Source organism: Aulonocara stuartgranti, assembly GCF_965226115.1.
Source record: "Aulonocara stuartgranti genome assembly, chromosome: 10".
Classification (NCBI taxonomy): domain Eukaryota; kingdom Metazoa; phylum Chordata; class Actinopteri; order Cichliformes; family Cichlidae; genus Aulonocara; species Aulonocara stuartgranti.
In genome coordinates, this window is record NC_138946.1 from 14,904,210 (window position 1) to 14,921,394 (window position 17,185).

The 17,185-nt window shown below is 42.1% G+C and overlaps 1 protein-coding gene across 5 annotated transcripts in view; it reads left to right on the forward strand.

Moving 5' to 3' along the window:
• The first annotated feature begins 12,107 nt into the window (after window positions 1-12,107).
• Window positions 12,108-17,185, forward strand: part of LOC309715940 (transcription factor COE1) — a 92,124-nt gene continuing 87,046 nt past the window's right edge. For all 5 annotated transcript variants that reach the window (XM_082549455.1, XM_082549456.1, XM_082549458.1 and 2 more), the window contains exons 1-4: window positions 12,108-12,860; window positions 13,661-13,817; window positions 14,528-14,591; window positions 15,760-15,815. In XM_082549455.1, coding sequence (XP_082405581.1) covers window positions 12,733-12,860; window positions 13,661-13,817; window positions 14,528-14,591; window positions 15,760-15,815 — 405 coding nt within the window. In that variant the 5' untranslated portion in view covers window positions 12,108-12,732. The remainder of the gene's footprint in view (window positions 12,861-13,660; window positions 13,818-14,527; window positions 14,592-15,759; window positions 15,816-17,185) is intronic.

The following is a 17,185-nucleotide window of genomic DNA, read 5'->3' on the forward strand; positions in this document are numbered from 1 at the left end:
AGATATATATATATATATATATATATATATATATATATATTATATACACACACACACACACATATACACATATATATATGTAAGACGAGGGCTTGGTTTCTCCAAAGTTTCCTTTCTTTGTTTCTTCACGTGCCTGAGAGCAAAGAGAATTTTTTGGATAAGAAGCTGCTGGGAAATCAAGCCCTCTGATCTTTGAGACCAGCCAGTGTTGCTGCTTCTCCAGTCTATATGATGCATCTTTTAAGCTGGTGTGATCACTCTGGTGCCCTCTACTGTTAGGAGTGGGATCAGCATGGTGCAGACGGACAGGAGACGCATTAATTAGCGCTCAGCAGTATTACTTACTAGCACTATTATTAAAGGTCTTATTAGTATGAATGACCATATTCTTGACATTAGGAAGCGTGGGCTGCAGGGTTGAGAATGAATACACGATCAGTGTAGGATCAAACCTGACCAACGCTGTTTTGACTTTTTGTGTTTATTTTTTTAAAGAGATGAAATGTAGAGTTTGATGTATTTTGCACATGTTCTTCTGAAAGGTGAACCTAAGGACTTTTCTGTACACAACTTATTTTATTACCAACACCATTCCTTCAACGTTGATTTTTTTTTTTTTTTTTTACTTAAATACAGCACTTGAAACGGTTATAATGAATTGAGCTGTTTAAAACACACTTGGTTTTCGCCATGACGCATTTCCACTGCGTCCTGCATTGAGATCACCTGTAAGATGAAATGTGACGTGACGCCCCACGAGGGCGATAACAGTCAGTGGCAGCTGTATGTGAATTTTGCATTTCAGTATTAAATAATGAATACGAGATGCTTGTCAGCTGTTGATTCCTCAAGTATTTGCTCGGTTATTACACCACGTTGGAGAAGTTGCAGTTTCTCTCTTCAGGCTACGAACTGTGGCTTCATTTTTTCATACTGTCTGGGACAGTTTGACATCAAATTATTAGCACATAATAAGCTAATAATTGTGCTCAATATTCATCTGATTAATATAAAGTACACGCAGACAGTGAAGCTTTAAAAAAAAAAATGCAATCTTTAATGCATTATTTGCATCCTGTGATTTGTGTTTTTCTTTCTACATTTTTTTCTGAATTGACTTAAAATACGCATCAGTGACTGTGGTAATGTGCCAACAAATGTCTTAGCCATCACTGGTGCTCCTTACACTGAGCAGGATTCATTTTACAGTTAAGCTCCTCTAAGGGGCCATAATGCCTTTTCAGATTGTAAAGTCACACATACATACAAGTACAATAAGTTAACCTGAATATCTTTTTTTTTTTTTTTTTTTTTTTCCTTTTTTTTTTTTAGTTGCTCCTAATTGGCTTGCTCTGCAATCATAATTTCAGGATGTATTTTGTCTACTTAACTAGTACTGCTGTTAGACTTTCATATTTGATGATCTTTACTGAATGTGACTAAAAACCCAGAGACAGAAAACCATTTTTGACCAGTGTGACAGCAAAGTTAGCCTTGCATCTGATATCCAGATGTTTCACTGTTTCCACTTTTCACGATTCTTTGTAAAAATCATAATTTTTTGAGTGTGAGCAAATACAGAAATGGAATCTATAGCTGCCACGGAGTGAGAGCTCTGTAAAGACGTTTTACTTACTGTATTTTCCGAATGCGTTCTTAAATCTGCTCTTCGATACTGTTGCCTCTGACTGACAGATGCGTAGAGATGAATTGTACTTGTGGGGCTGCTCTCCCCGACACTCCCTGCAGATTCTTGTTTAAGATGAATTGTTTTTGTCCATTGAGTTTATCCAAAAACAGCTTTAGGACCTGCTCTGTTTAATGTGGCTCTCAGTGCCATTTCTTTTCTGTTAAAATGCTTCATGTTGGTTTTTGGACTTTATGCCTGGCATTGCCTTGTTTATTTTACAAAAACTGAATGTCAAATAAAATGAACCATCCACTCTGAATGCTGTGACTGTTCTTACTAATACTTTGATGAAGTGTAAGGAAAATAACAAAATAAAGATCATTGTTTTGGAAAAGGTAAGCGACTGAAAAGTGGGTGTGATACCACCTGCTGAAATTAAAATGAAATGCCACACAAATAATGTTAAGCAAATAATAATGGGTGTAGTACGTAAGGTCAAAAGCAGTCGAATGTATTACAAAAGCTGTATCAGTTTCTTTGAAAAGTCTCATTTATATGTACATTTTGGAGACAATGCATCAGGTGACTGAGCCGTTGCGTCTGACTTTGAGGTACTGCAACAGCAGAGGGCAGCAATACTGTAGGAAACATGCTCCCCAAAAATGAAGCCAAAACGTCTCTATCACCGCCTAGTGTCTTGGCTGCAGTATAGGTCATAAAAAAACCCTCATCTATGTTAGCGGATGGGACTGGGGTCGGGCTAAAATTAGAAGAAAAAAAAAATCAGATCATTTTTTTTTCCAAAGATGCTTTCTATCATTATCAGTAGTTCTCATCAGGCTGATTTATGTTCATTGGGTCTCCTTTCTTATAAGTTTGATTCTAATTAGTAACACAAAGCTGTTAAATTGGGGTGAAACGTCATCACGACAGCTTTGACTGGCAGCTGCAGTCACGGAGAAACTTGCTTATCTCTGTTCGGGAAGGGCAGATGGAGCCTGACGCTGAGAGGAGGTCCAGCGTTTACGTTTCAAAATCACGGCTGCCCCTGGGTGGGTCTGGGATGGGCGTGAGGTTCTGGGGGCGCTCCGTCTCTGGGCTGGGGCCCGGGCCGGGCCTCGGGGGCTCTCAATTTTAAATACACTTAGACATTGAGGGCTAGCAGGAGGGACCATGCGCTTACCTGCTGCTCTCTGGCAGGTAGCTCCATGCCCTCCTGGGTTTTAATTGCACCTTAGAACACACATGCATCAACACTACAATGAGCGGGTGGAGGGAGGTTTGGAGTCTTCTCCCACCCCCATTCTCTGCGGCCTGCTGGAGCAGGGGGGCTAGGAGGAGGAGTTGGCCGTCCGACTGCGGTCTGGAGTGTGGAGCCTTCCTGCTGCTGCGGAGTCGGGGCGGTCTGCCTCCCCCCACCGCAGGGAAAAAGGGTAACACCACCTGGGTCTGGGTGCAGTTCCCCCCTCCAGGGGCAAGGGTACCTAGACCTGGTTCGTAGAGTACGCTTGGGGAGTGTGATCGTGTGTACAGCGTCTCTTTATGTCTGTCTCCACATTGGTTGAGTGTGGAGTAAGTGCATATGAGAGCATGAGGGTGGGAATGGATGTTTGTATCTGTGTGTGCCTGTATGTCTGTGTCTATATGTCAGGTTGGGTATCAAACGCCACCTCTCTGGGGACATCTCAGGCCCTCCAAGGTTTGGAGGCCTATCTCCCCCCACCACCACTTCCCCTGCCAGTGGCGGACTCCCTCAGACATCGGTGCATTGGTGGTTCTTTGTGTCCGGGGATGGGCATCCAGGTACACACCGGCTCACTCCTTGGCGGCCGCTTATCGGGGCCTGGAGCCTGGGGCTCGCTCGGGCCACTTCGGAGGTGGGGTGCCCCCGGCCTCTCGGCCTGGGGCTCGGTCACTCAGGCACGGCTGGCTGCCGGCGGAGCTCACGGGCGCGTCACTGCAACTCCCCCTGGCTTCTGCTCCGCGGCTGCTGAGTGAACCCTCATCTGGGACTCTCCTCAGCTCTTTCTGGGACAGTGGCGCGGCTGCCCCTCTGTTGGTCTTCCTTGGTCTCTTGTGTTCTGGGGGCCTCTGGATGTCTGGAGTTTTGATCTCCTCCATACCTGCTTCATGCCCTGGAGGACGGGGCTGTGGCCCCCCCACACCCTCTAGCAGATCATTACATGAAGGAACCTTTTAAAAAAAACAAGCGCGTCCATGCTCACAGGTGTACACACGGGTGATCACACCCACAAACTACACCCTTTTTGGCTCCTACCTCAAAGCACACTGTGTTCTGTTGATCTTATGTGCTGCACAATAATGTTTAATATTTAGTATTTACTGTCATATTCCCATATATCACTGTGATGTTGTTTATTCTATTACTCTTGTTCTCTTCTGCTTGCTTTCTTTTTTCTTTCTCAGCAGGTGATCCAGGTGATTGATATATGCATTTTTTTTCTGCCCGTTCTGTTGGTTTTTGTCTTTTGCCCTTCTCCCCCGTCCCTCTTCTCAGCTGTTTCTCTTTCCCTCTTTCTTTCTCCCCTTCTTTCCCCCAGTCAAGTCTGTCCCGTATTCAGTAAGTGAAAATAAAATAAACAATAAAAGGTGAATCAAATGGACCATTACGGCAAGGCTGGGATGGTCAGTTTGGTAAAGTAAATCCGTTGGGCATCTTTCTTTGTCTTTAGACAACAATTCTGATGGCAAAAGAGCCAAACGGGACAGGCGCAAAAAACAAAAACAAAAAAAATTAATCACGACCAGCTGTTTCATAGTGACAGCCTGAGGTGTTGTTGAGTAAAGTGGACTACCCCACAGACAGACCGGTGTTGTGCCAAAAAGTGATTTCCAATGTTTCTGTGTATTTTTTATGTGTAATATCTTTACGTATGTTCGTAAATAGACTTCGGTGAACAGGGTTTACAAAGGGGTTATATAGAGAATTAAAAAATTATCCGTTTTTCAAGTATCTTTATAACTCTGTGTTATTGTACTTGCATTATAACCAATCCGGTCCTTTATCCCCACTTAAAATATTTTTATAGAACTATTGTAATATTTGCTGCCATTTCTGCTGTGCTCTTGGCCAACTTACTCTTACAAAAGACATTTTAATGTTAATGAGTTTCTTTTAAACTGCATAAATAACGGTTATATAAAAGTCACTGCCAAAAACTGATTGCGGCTTCTACCTTTTTACACGAATGTTGTTTGTGGCTCAAGATGACTTTATGTCATCCATAAGGGATGCATTTGACATATGTTTCACATAGTATAGCCCAACAAGTTACTTATAGCAGTTTAAATACAAGCAATCAGTTTTTGGCAAATACCGGAAATCAGTTTTTGGCAGACAATCGCTTTTTGGCACAACACCGGAAGCCCCGTGGCTTTTTTTCGGTAAGTTAAATGTGTTTGTGTGGGTAAGTACCGTCCTTAGCTAGGTCCTGAAATGTAGGCAGCTAAGCTGAGAAGCGGGCTCTTCGGGGAAATTTGTTTTGTAAAGTTGGTTTAGCTAATGCGTCCAGGCGAATGAATTGACCGTGACAAAAGAAATGATGAGAAAAGCAGTGGGTAGGTGTTTTGTCCAGTCACTGGTGCTAGCTAAGAGGATGTAATAAAGGCAAGGTAGCAGAGGTGAAAAAGGAGTGGTTGTTGATAAATAATTAGAGAAAGAGGTGTGCAGGGCAAAAAGCAGGTGTGAATGTGTGAAATGTGTTGAGTATTTGAGTGAAAAAATGCGTGGTCTCCAGCTAATTTGGAAAGGCTGCTTGCACGATGTACAGCATGTGCACTTGAAATAGAAGAATTTTCCCCATTCTCTTCGCCCGTCATGTGGCGACACAAACAGCCCAGCCCCATTTATGGGACCTCTTTGTTGTCATGGTGTCACAACGACCACTTGTCTTGTGCCAACAACTCATTGCCTCACAAAAACTCACTTCCTATCTTTCCCTCTGTTTTTTTATGGCCAATATCTTTACATATCTTGCTAGATAGACTTCCCACAACAGGGTTTACAAACGCCTTATCCTCTTGGTCCACTTAAAATATCTTTACACAACTATTCTTACATTTCTTGAAACATCTGCTGTCCTCTTGGCCACACTACTCTTAAAAAACACATTTTTAATAGCAACCACATTTTTTCAACTGCATAAATAAAGCATATATAAACATCACTAACAAAAACTGATTGCCGCTTCTACCTTGTTATAGCAATTTTGTTTCTGGCTCAAGATGACTTCATTTCATTCATGAAGGTTACATTTGATAGATCTTTTCACATATTGTAGACCAACAAGTTGTTATGGCAGTTTAAATACGACCGATCCGTTTTTGGCAGACCATCATTTTGTAACACAACACCGCTAAGCACAGACTCAGCCATCCTTTCTCCTCTTCTTCTTTTCATGCCGCTGCCATGGGAAGCGCCCACAAATGTGTCATTTCACACTGGCAGCAGGCTGGCGGAGCTAGCCGTGGTGCTTGATTTCGCTGACTTTGCTCTTTCACCGTGTTTAGATAATGTGCCATCCCCAAACAGTTGCGCTCGTTTTCGTGCTTTAGCTTTGTACTCAAGCACACACACACGTGCGTGTGTTCGCTTGTTGACACACATGCAAATGGCATGTGGATTGTACTCAGAACTTGGAAATTCTGTCTTCTGAATAGGAAGATGTAGGTAACTCCAGACTGCAGATAAGCTGCATACAGAGCTGGACTGGGACAAAAAATCGGCCCGGGCGTTTTGACTGACCGGCTCACCATTATAGGAAAAATCATAAAGCCTTTGAATGAAAACAAACGCTGTTGTGACAGTGATGTACACTGTTCTGATGGTATATATGTATCAATCTATCAATTGTTTGTTGTAAGATTCAGATAATTATTTTTTTAAAGCTAGATATTTTAAATGAGAATAAGAAATAAAAGTATTTCTTTGTCCCTCCTTTTCCCTGTTAATGCCCTACATGCCCCCCTGGCAACACTTTGCTAGACCCGCCCCTGCACAGTTACCAGCTGTCAGCTACATAAAAAGGATCCTGGTGTTATTTGTCTCTCAGAAACAGTTCATAACTTCCCTTCAACTCATTCATGTCACCTAAAAGGTAAACCTGTTTCTCCATCACCTGTTCAGCTCTGATGATCCAGTAAGGACATCTCCTGGTTTCATCTTCATGTTTCCCTCTCACCAGATAACCAAACCATATCATGACCAGCAGCTTTTTTTTTACAGCTGTGGCTCCAGCAAACATCAGCTGATACTAGAAATTAATATTAAATAAATTCTAACAACAGCTGATCAAGCTTAAACATGCTGCTGTTGTTTAGCGCGACATCCGCCGGTTTCCTCTTTCTGGCAAGTGGGCGATAAATAAACAAGAGAGAAAAGCCGATCAGCTGATCATTGGTCAGTTTCATGATTGAAGTAGAAACAGGAGAGAGAGGGGGGAGAGAATGAGAGAAGAAGAGGCAGCTGTGCAGCAAAGACATAGAATAACTCCAGCTTTGTGTCTTTTTTATTCTAGCTGAAGTACGGGGACAAACTGTGTTCCTTTTCACCTCAATACGAAATGCGTAATAATTTCTCTGAATATGGGACGATTCCGTTTTTTATGGGATGGTTGGAAACTCTACTAACTAACCTTATGAACAAAAAAAAGTTCAACATCAGTAACATAGCACCACCCAGCTGTATAGAAACTCGGTCAGGCTAGCTAGTACGCAGTACGAAAAAGTCAACATAACGAAAATAAACTACACCTAAACTTGGTTTATAGGTCATATAAACCAATACTTCAGGTCATAACTTCTTACCTGAAGTTCAGTTCACCTGACACTCGGACCGGCGGCCGCCTCGGGTCTCTGCTCCTCCTGCCTCCCCTTTCCCTCATCCACCTGCTGGCCTCCACCACTTGCTAATGTTACTGAATCTGTGGAAGCTCCGCGATAGCCACCGCAAGAAGTAACGAATAACGAGCCTATCTAAATCCCAGTAACGATTAACGCGTTCCTGATTTTGTTATAATAACTAGTTACCGTGCACGTTACCACAATAATAACGTAGTTACTGTAACACGTTACTTAATAACGCGTTAGTCCCAACACTGCATATAAGCTACTTTTTTCTATTGCTCAAAACTTGTCTGAACACAGACTGCACTTGTTGGTCCACTGTGATGTATGTGGCTGAAGAAAACATACTGCTGTTATTTTTAGCTTGTACAGTCCCGATCAGAAGTTTAAGACCACTTGAAAAATGGCAAAAAAAAATCATATTTTGCATGTTTGGGTCTTAACAAGGTTCCAAGTAGAGCTTCAACATGCAACAAGAAGAAATGGGAACATTTTTTGATCATGCAATTTATTGAAAACAACACTTGAGCTGGACTCCCTCAAGGTGGTGTCGGAGAGGCGGATGCTGTCCAAGATAAAGACAATGTTGGATAACACCCCCCACCCACTCCATGACATGCTGGTCAGTCACAGGAGCACGTTCAGTGAGAGACTGAGATTACCGAAAAGCACCACTGAACGACACAGGAAATCTTTCCTGCCTGTGGCCATCTCCCTGTACAACGCATCCACTTAACACACTGTTTGCTGCTATAACTACACATGTTTCTTTTTCAGCTATTTATTTATGAGTGACTTATGTATGTATAAGTCACTCATAAACTGCTTGCTTGCAGTGACCTATTGACCTATTGTATTAAATTCTCTGCTATCTTTCCATTATTGGTGTCTTTTATCATGGTGGTACAGTCTTACCTTGCTATAACCTATGTGCTGCAGTTTACTCTTATTGGTGGCTTTTATCTGTGAACATAATTCGTTACCTTTATGTATTTGATGTTAATGTGTGAACTGTTTTATTTTTTATTGTTTTATGTAAAGCACTTTGGTATGCCCAAGGCTTTTAAATGTGCTCTATAAATAAAGATTGTTGTTGTTGTTGTTGTTGTTGTATGTATGTATGTATGTATATATATGTGTATATTGTACTATTCTTAGTTAGTGTATTGTCTGTCTTGTCTTAATGTTGGTTTATAATGGAGCACTGTAACAAAAAATAATTTCCCCCAGGGATCAATAAAGTATTCTGATTCTGACCTTAATTTTTTCGGGGACATTCTGGCTACAACAGTTATTGTATGTAAATATGAACTTTTAAATAAAAAAATGTATTGTATTATACAGCTCTTCTGTACTTTTTCAATAGGAGACTGTAATCAAGCTTATTAAAAGTGTATATTGACAACAGATTTACATCATATTACTTTTTTATTTCAATGTAATTGTTGTACAAAAAACAACAGTTCACTGTGAATTTTACATTTATCAACAAAGTATACCATTATGTATTCTGCACTATATTTTCCACAGTAACATTCAGGTAAACAACGGCTGCCAGTAATTTACTGTAATATTGAACTTTTTAATATTTATTTTATACAGTTTCACTGTATTTAACAATGTAAGACTGTAATCAGGTTAATGGAGTGTATGTTGTTTTTACATGAATTACCCATAAAGAATTTTATAATTTATTTTTAAATTCATAGTTATTTACTGTAAAAAATAAAAAATACAAAAAAAAATATAAAACTCTTTACTGTGAAATTCAAGGTTACCAGAATAGTATACCGTTTCGTGTTCTACATTTACAATTGATTTTTCAGGTTGAAATTCTGGCAACCACAGCTGCCAGTAATTTACCATAAAGTCTACATTTTTTTTACAGTGTTATTATAACCAAGTAATGCAGAAGAGCATCTCTGAACAAACCACACATCAAACCTTGAAGCAGAAGACCACACTGGGTGCCACTGCTGTCAGCTAAGACCTGGAAACTGAGGCTACAATTCACACACGGTCACCAAATTCTTACTCAAAATTACTCCTTCATGTTCAAGAATCATTTTACCCCTCAGCCACGAAAGCCTGGAAAGGTATGGTCAGGGGACACCCAAGTTTATGACTGCGATAACTCAAGAAGGAAGTCACCTAGGATTTTCACATTTGTACCACACGTGCATCTAGTAGGAGGCTGAGGGCTGACAAAGGTGGCTGCCGGGATGTTGTTTTGAGCGTAGGATGAGAGGCGGCACAAAGCCTGAACACGTCACCAATCTGTCGCAAGACAGGTGTACCTAATAAAATGGCTGGTGAGTGTATGTAAAGCAGTTTTGTACTTTTGTGAAGGCAGGGTCATTCTTGCTAGTAAAATAATGTTAACATTTAATTGTACTTTGTGCATTAGCGTTCTTACACAGGACACTGAGTATTTCTACTTTAACAGACTAAATAGAGTAAAAAGACTGTTAAAGTGAAAACAAACTGACGGCTCAAAGAATTTAGTGATTGTGATGTCGGCTTAAGGAGATGTTGCACCATAATCACAGGTTGCACTACATCCGTTTAATTTTGACGTTACAACTTTTGGGTTATTTCTGCAATTGCACGATGTGAACACATGATGGCGCAGTTGTGTTAGTTTTTAGATTAGCTGGGCTCTAATCTAAGGCCACAGCGCTGCTGGACGCACACACACACACACACACACACACACACACACACACACACACACACACACACACACACACACACACATTCCTTGGGCTACTTGTGTCCCCGCACTGTTGGGAATCACTGCGCGCACTAAGTTAGTACCGGTGTTTTCTCTGAGCGTTTTTCTTTAATCTGACATCTCCCGCAGTGCTCATGAACATTCCTGCATTAACTCAAAAATGTCTATCTCTGAATGCGTTTTATTAAACACCGAATTTTGCCTCAGAAATCTTAAATACTTTAACACTTCCGTATTAAAAGCCCCACCTGTGATGCCCAATTACACCTCCGTGGCCTTTTGATACCGTATTTCCTTTATAGTCCCTCGAGAGCAAATATACCAAACCTGACTTTAATGACCTGAAATTTAAAGAGTCCTTTTTTTAAATCGATATTTCTTCCTGAAACCTCACCAATCATATCTGATATTTTGAAAATTGAAAAAGTGACTAACCAACACTGTTTGATTACATTCACAAGCATTTATTTCCTCCACAGTTTAGCTGTGGGCCTACATGAGCTGACACGCGGTGATAAATATGTTCGTTATTATTTTTGGATAATCTGTTCCTGTTACACGTGTTTGATTTCTTCCCGATCGATCCAAACACCTCTCACACCTCTCAATTTTTGATTCATTCCATTATATTATTATTATTTTCTCCTCAGCTATGAAATTCTTTATATCCCACACGGGTTCATCCGCCACCGTCTCCTTCTTCCTCTATAAGCAAGAAAACTGAAGCATAAAAGACTCTTATTCTCCATAATCAAGGTCAAGAGCGTTTTTCAATAACCTTTGGGAATAAAAGCCTGGAACGGCGCCAGTGCGCCCTGCCAGTCATTTTCACAGCCAGCCGAACACCGCTAAAGTTGTTGACCTTTTGCACCTAAACAGATCAATACGCCGCAGTTTATTCTATTAAAAAAATAGTCCACCGAATTATCTATTAATATTTGTATTTAGTTTAAATCCCCCCTCGGCGGCGTGATAAATTGTTTCAAATAACAGATGGTGCTAAAGGGAGAAACAAAGCGGGGAAATCTGGTAGCAATTATCCTCAATTATGTTCATTGTTATTTTGAGCTAATTATTGTTATTGTCACTTTTGTTTGTGTGTCTTGCGGCGCTAGGCTGCAATAAGCAGGCCCGAGGAAGACAATGGGGGGAACAGGGATATGTTGTGACGAGGAAATGTGGCTTTTATAATTGAGCCTAACCAGCTGGTGTAAATAAAACTTTGATCTAAATGTAGAGGCTGCGGGTCTGCCTCGAGAAATAGACTAATAGGATGTGGACTCGGGACTATGGTCGAACATACCTTATTTTTCTTCTTCTTTTCTTCGTGGGGGTGTGGGGTCGCTACATTATTTAATTACTATGATTTTAAACAAAAACTAAATCTGCGACTAAGGTTTGAGTCATGGAGACAGAAAGATTAAAATCGTGTTTTGGGGCGTTTGTTCTGTTCTTAGATAGACTAGAACGAAACTGCCCACGCTGGTTAAATGTCTGAGATTGCCCTGTGATGTCCACTCTGCTGAAGTGCCGTTGCCCCCCCCCCCCCCCCCCCCCCCCTTTTCAGCTCCTCTATCTGAACTTTCAGCACGGATTCGCGCAGGACTTCATCTCCACATTTACAGAAAACCTTCTAAACGTTTATTAGAAATCCTCCCCTCAAAAAACGAGGAGAAAGCGGACCGGAGGAGGACAGCGGGAGAAGGAGTTCCGTGGCCACTGCACGCGGGGCAGACCTAACTCCTCTCTATTCTTTGTTTGGGGGCGTCTCCTCGCTTCTCTTCCCGTGCTGTCCCCTCCCCTCATTCCCTTTCCATCCCAGCTCTCTCTCTCTCTCTCCCCCCGGGGCGGGAGAAGCCGTGTTTGGTTCAGAGAGGGTCCTTTGGGAAGAGTCACAAAGCGGTTTCCTCTGAGAGAGAGGGAGAGCGAGCGAGAGAGAGAGAGCGGAGTGGCGAGAGCTCGGGAGTCTTCCGCGGGAAGCAGCGCAGCTCTGGACATCACCGACGCCAGCGCGTCCCGGACCACTGAGCTGAGGCAGAGACGAGAGCGAGAGCAAAAAAAAAGAGGAAGAAAGAAGTGTCAGAAAATGATGACATCTGATCCGGGTACTAGCTGATCTCTCTGTTTTTTTCTCTGTGACAGCCCAAAGCGGTGGGTTTCCACGCGCACCAGGAGTGACTTTTTCCACCCTACACACATATTTTACGCACAGGGCGTGCGATTTTTAACCCTTTTTTTTAAGTGCTTGGATGTTCTGGATTTTATGACTTATTATGATTCGCCTACCGTTTTAGCACCAACTCCCTCCTCAGGACAAGAGAAAGTGGAATAAAGGGTGCACGCTGGATTGAGGTCTTTCTAAGCGCACGCAGCACCAGCAGCAAGAGTGCGTCTCAAGGTTCCTCCGCTCGAGTCACTGAAAGGGATCCGCCAGAGAACAAGTGCAAAGCCGGGAGGAGAGAGGCAAACGGAGGGACTTGCATCGAGCTCAGGAGGTTTGTTAATGTTTGGAATCCAGGAGAGCATCCAGAGAAGCGGCAGCAGCCTGAAAGAGGAGCCGCTGGGAGGAATGAACGTCCGGAGCTGGATGCAGGGGGGCGGCGTGCTGGACGCCAACACGGCCGCCCAAAGGTGAGCTGTGCCTAAGTGAGGAGCACTTCCACCATCACTCATTTACCGAAAGATGGAATCAGCCTGCGTGTTCTCCTCCAGGATACTGCAGCTGTACAAGAATTGAGACTTTGGGAATGGAAGTGCAGCAGTCCGAAAAAAAATCTGTCCATTCAACTGCTGATAAAATCATCTGTAGAATTAATAATCTCATTCAGAACAATTCTACCACACAAGCTGTCATTAACTAAACAGTTGTAAGCAGCATGTGCTTGGTCTAGAGATTATTTTTTCCGCATATGTTTCAGATGCGATTTATTAAGGATTAAAACAAAGAACAAATACATAAATGCAGTCCTGTGCTAGAGAAAAATAAATCCTGTACTTCCCCCCATTTTCAAACTTACTCGTTGTTTTATTAGAAGGGAATAAAATTCTCCAACTGAACCACAGCCAGTCACAGTAAACGTGGATCTATCACGATCTCCCCTTTACGCGAACAGCAAGTTTGTGCTTCAAGTTGGTTTACAGATTCAGGAGATAATTAAATAAAACAGGCAGCTTTCATAATCACAATCTTTAAAATAAGAGAAAAATCTGCCAAAAAAAAAAAAAGAGCACAAGCTAGATTTTATACTTTCAGTGCTTGTAGGCCCTTTAGGTTTGTTTTTATTTATTTATTTTAGGTTAACTTTACATAATTATTACTATTTAATTTGCTTGCCTTCTTATATTAATTTTGAATTTTTCTAATTTTTACAACATAAAAACTTTACATCCTCTGACTGCTTCTAACACCCCCTCCGTCTGTGTGTCTGCAGTGGAGTGGGTCTGGCTCGGGCTCACTTTGAGAAGCAGCCGCCCTCCAACCTGCGGAAGTCCAACTTCTTCCACTTCGTCCTAGCTCTGTACGACCGGCAGGGCCAGCCGGTGGAGATCGAGAGGACGAGCTTCGTGGACTTCATCGAAAAAGAGAAGGTCGGTTCAGAAATACACGTTGGTCTTAAGAGTTTTTAGATGAAGGAAGATTACTGAGATTTTGTGAAGGCCTCGAATATTAAATTTGGTTTCTGACATTATTGAATGAATTTTTAACGTCCCATTTTAATGAACTACCTGTCCTTTAATTGTTTGTATTATTATTCTTATTATTTATATTATTATTATTATTAAAAACTAAAAATACAATATTATAAGCATTATAAATTTACTGTAAGGCACAAACCTCCTTAAACCCTCGTGTGTATTTGATAAATAAAAAAAAATGCCTTTTGGAGTTTAAATTGTTTTAATTTACAGCTCCATTCAACCCAACCACTTGTTCTATATAAACAACGGCGCTGCAGCCCGGGCTTCTCATCAATTATGACTTGGCTTAAATTAGATGAAATGTATCGGGAGAATTCCGTGTTGGATTTATTGGCCCTCCGAACACAACTAGTAATTACGCAGGAATTAAAAATCCACAATAACACCACGATTACACACGGAGAAATTACAGGGCTGCACTCCTCTGAGCATAAATCAGCTTTTATTTAATGCAAGACCGCTGTAAAGAATTCATTAAGTTGGATGTATGCTTCACTAGCCTACATGTGAAAAGAGGAAAAAATTAATTTCTTGCTATTTTTTTAAAATGGTGTTAAATTTTCCATAAACAGCTGTGTGTTTGTTGTGTGTGTGTCAAGGAGACCAGCGGAGAGAAGACCAATAACGGGATTCATTACAGGCTACAGCTTCTTTACAGTAATGGTGAGCAGACTGGCACACTCACACACACACTCACATATATATATGCATGCATAGTTAGAGTCAGCTTTGCCAGATCAGCTTCATGTCTTATTTTATCAGACACTTAATGATATTCACACAGGCAGCAGCTGATTCTTGAGGGGGGGGGGGGGGGGGGGGGGGGGTCCTGTCCTCAAAGTAGTAAAAAAAATGTTGCAATGGGTTATCAAGGCTTCCAGAATTTATGTCAACGAAATTGCAGGGCAGAGATTCACGATTGTGTAACGTGACCGACTTCTATTAGTCAAATTTCAAGGCAGCTGTTACAGGATGTGACCCAGCTTTGTGGCTTCATTGCTGTCACTGTCCCTAAATTAGTTTGTCCAGTTTTATGTGCTCTTTATTTTTATTTATTTATTTTTTTTTAAATAATTTTTTGACAGTGTGAGCTGCACTCTAACCCAAGCAGAGACATCACAGCACCAGCCTCCTGTGTAATAAACAATAGCTACAATTCGTGTCTCGCATGTGTTGATATTTGGGAGTCAGAATAGGCACAAGCAATTTATCAGATAAGTCAACAAACAAGGTGTTTGAATCTATTTACCACCTTAACACGGGGCTGAACGCCCAAGGTCTCGTGTTGTGTAAACTATGCCGAGTTAAACGTGTGATTTTCGTGTGATTTGGGAGCTATATGGATACAGCCGGCTTGGCGTAAGGCTTGCATCGCAGCAGAGAGAAATGCAGAAGCTGAACAACATTTATTTTCACACTGAACTGATGAGCAGCTGCTGGCTGATCTTTAATAAGCCTCTCACCTTCTTCACAACCCCTTTCTGCCTCGTTAAAAAGGAGCCACTGTGTGTCAAGTCGCAAGTGTGAGCGTTTAAAGCGTTCTGCTCTCAGACTGTTCTCCACTGACTCATATTTCAGGCCTAAATAGGAAACATTAATAAAAGCTTTAAGAAGGAAGAATTTGCGAGTCAGAATTACGTTTGCCCCGCTCCTTTGTTTATTTATTGCGAGCTTATTGCTGTAAATGACGTTAATCTCGTTTCCTTGTTCCCGCTGCTGCCACTTTGCTAACCTAATTCCACGTATTTTAAATGCCCTGCAACGTGCTGCACTGTGTGTTAAAATATGTGTAAAGTTTACAATATTTCTCCCTTCCTCTGGATCCCAACAGGCATCAGAACAGAGCAGGACTTTTATGTTCGACTCATAGACTCCATGACTAAACAGGTAAACACACACCCTAACACACTCTCAGAGCGGTCTGTCACCTCTCCTGTTACCTCTCTGACAAAGAGCTGCTCCACTGATCCTCTTGTTCTCCGCCGCCCTCCTCTATTTCACACAGAAATGAATGTTTATGCGTGTATGATTCAATGGGTGGGTGTTTCCACAGTGTATGTGGGATGTGCTCACACACACACACACACACACACACACACACACACACACACACACACACACACACACACACACACACACACATGGCTCCAGGCGTCTTTGCCTGTGCTCCTCTCGCTGTGATTAGAGTGAGGAGGCAGCGAGCGGGTGTTGAGGAACAGGAGCGTAATTCTGCTGCTCGCAGTAGGAAGTGGAAAGATATAAGGGCACCTCTGGGATTTGGTCTGCTGCGTATCAAGCATTCCGATCAGATCCAATTTTTCTGGTAATGCTCTTGTTTTTGTTTATGTGTACATTTATAAGAGGGAGGGAGAGCGAGAGAGAGAGAGGGAGGGAGACAGAGAGAGGAGCAGGTAGAGTTTGAGGAGAGAGGCGGGAAGACAGGGATGCATTTTCAGTTTGTGCGCTCCTGGTCCCGCAGGTAAAGTCAGGATGAAAACTGATTGTTTTTGTTCATGAAGAAAGTGCGAGTGAGAGTTATCTGCCTGATGGAATTCAAAATGTGTGTGTGTGTTGTGAAAGCCAAGGTATGAGGAGCCAAGAAGCCCACCATGCACTGAATACTTACTAATGTGACTCCAGGCTCTGACAGTCTCACATTACTGCTGCCACGTTGCACCACATACTGTGTGTGTGTGTGTGTGCACGCTGGCAGGCCTAAGAGACCACACTGTTTCCTAATAACACTCTTTAGGTTCGGCTTGGTGGGGTGACAACCAGCTACACACACACACACACACACACACACACACACACACACACACACACACACACACACACACACATACACACAGTTGGGACTTTCTCCTGTAGAGTTTGAAAAAATTAAATACATGCACACTTTTTCATGCTGAAAAAATTAATGGCTTTTTAGAATTTCAATATTTGAAAAGGGGGGGGAAAAAGGATGGAGGCAGGTGTGCTGCACCTGTGGTGCCTTCCTTGCACTGTGTGAGTGCTGCTCTGTGGCTGTGTGGATGGGGAAGGGGAGCAGGTGTTTAGTGCTGTATGTATACAGTAAATGTGCAAAGGTGCTTTGGAGAAGGCGTAAAGCATGCTCGCTTCAGTTTGTGTGTGTGTGTGTGTGTGTGTGTGTGTGTGTGTGTGTGTGTGTGTGTGTGTGTGTGTGTTATTCCCAGTAGTGGAGGAATGGAACTTTAACAGGTGGTCAAACCAAAACAGTCGCGAGGTTGGCTTAG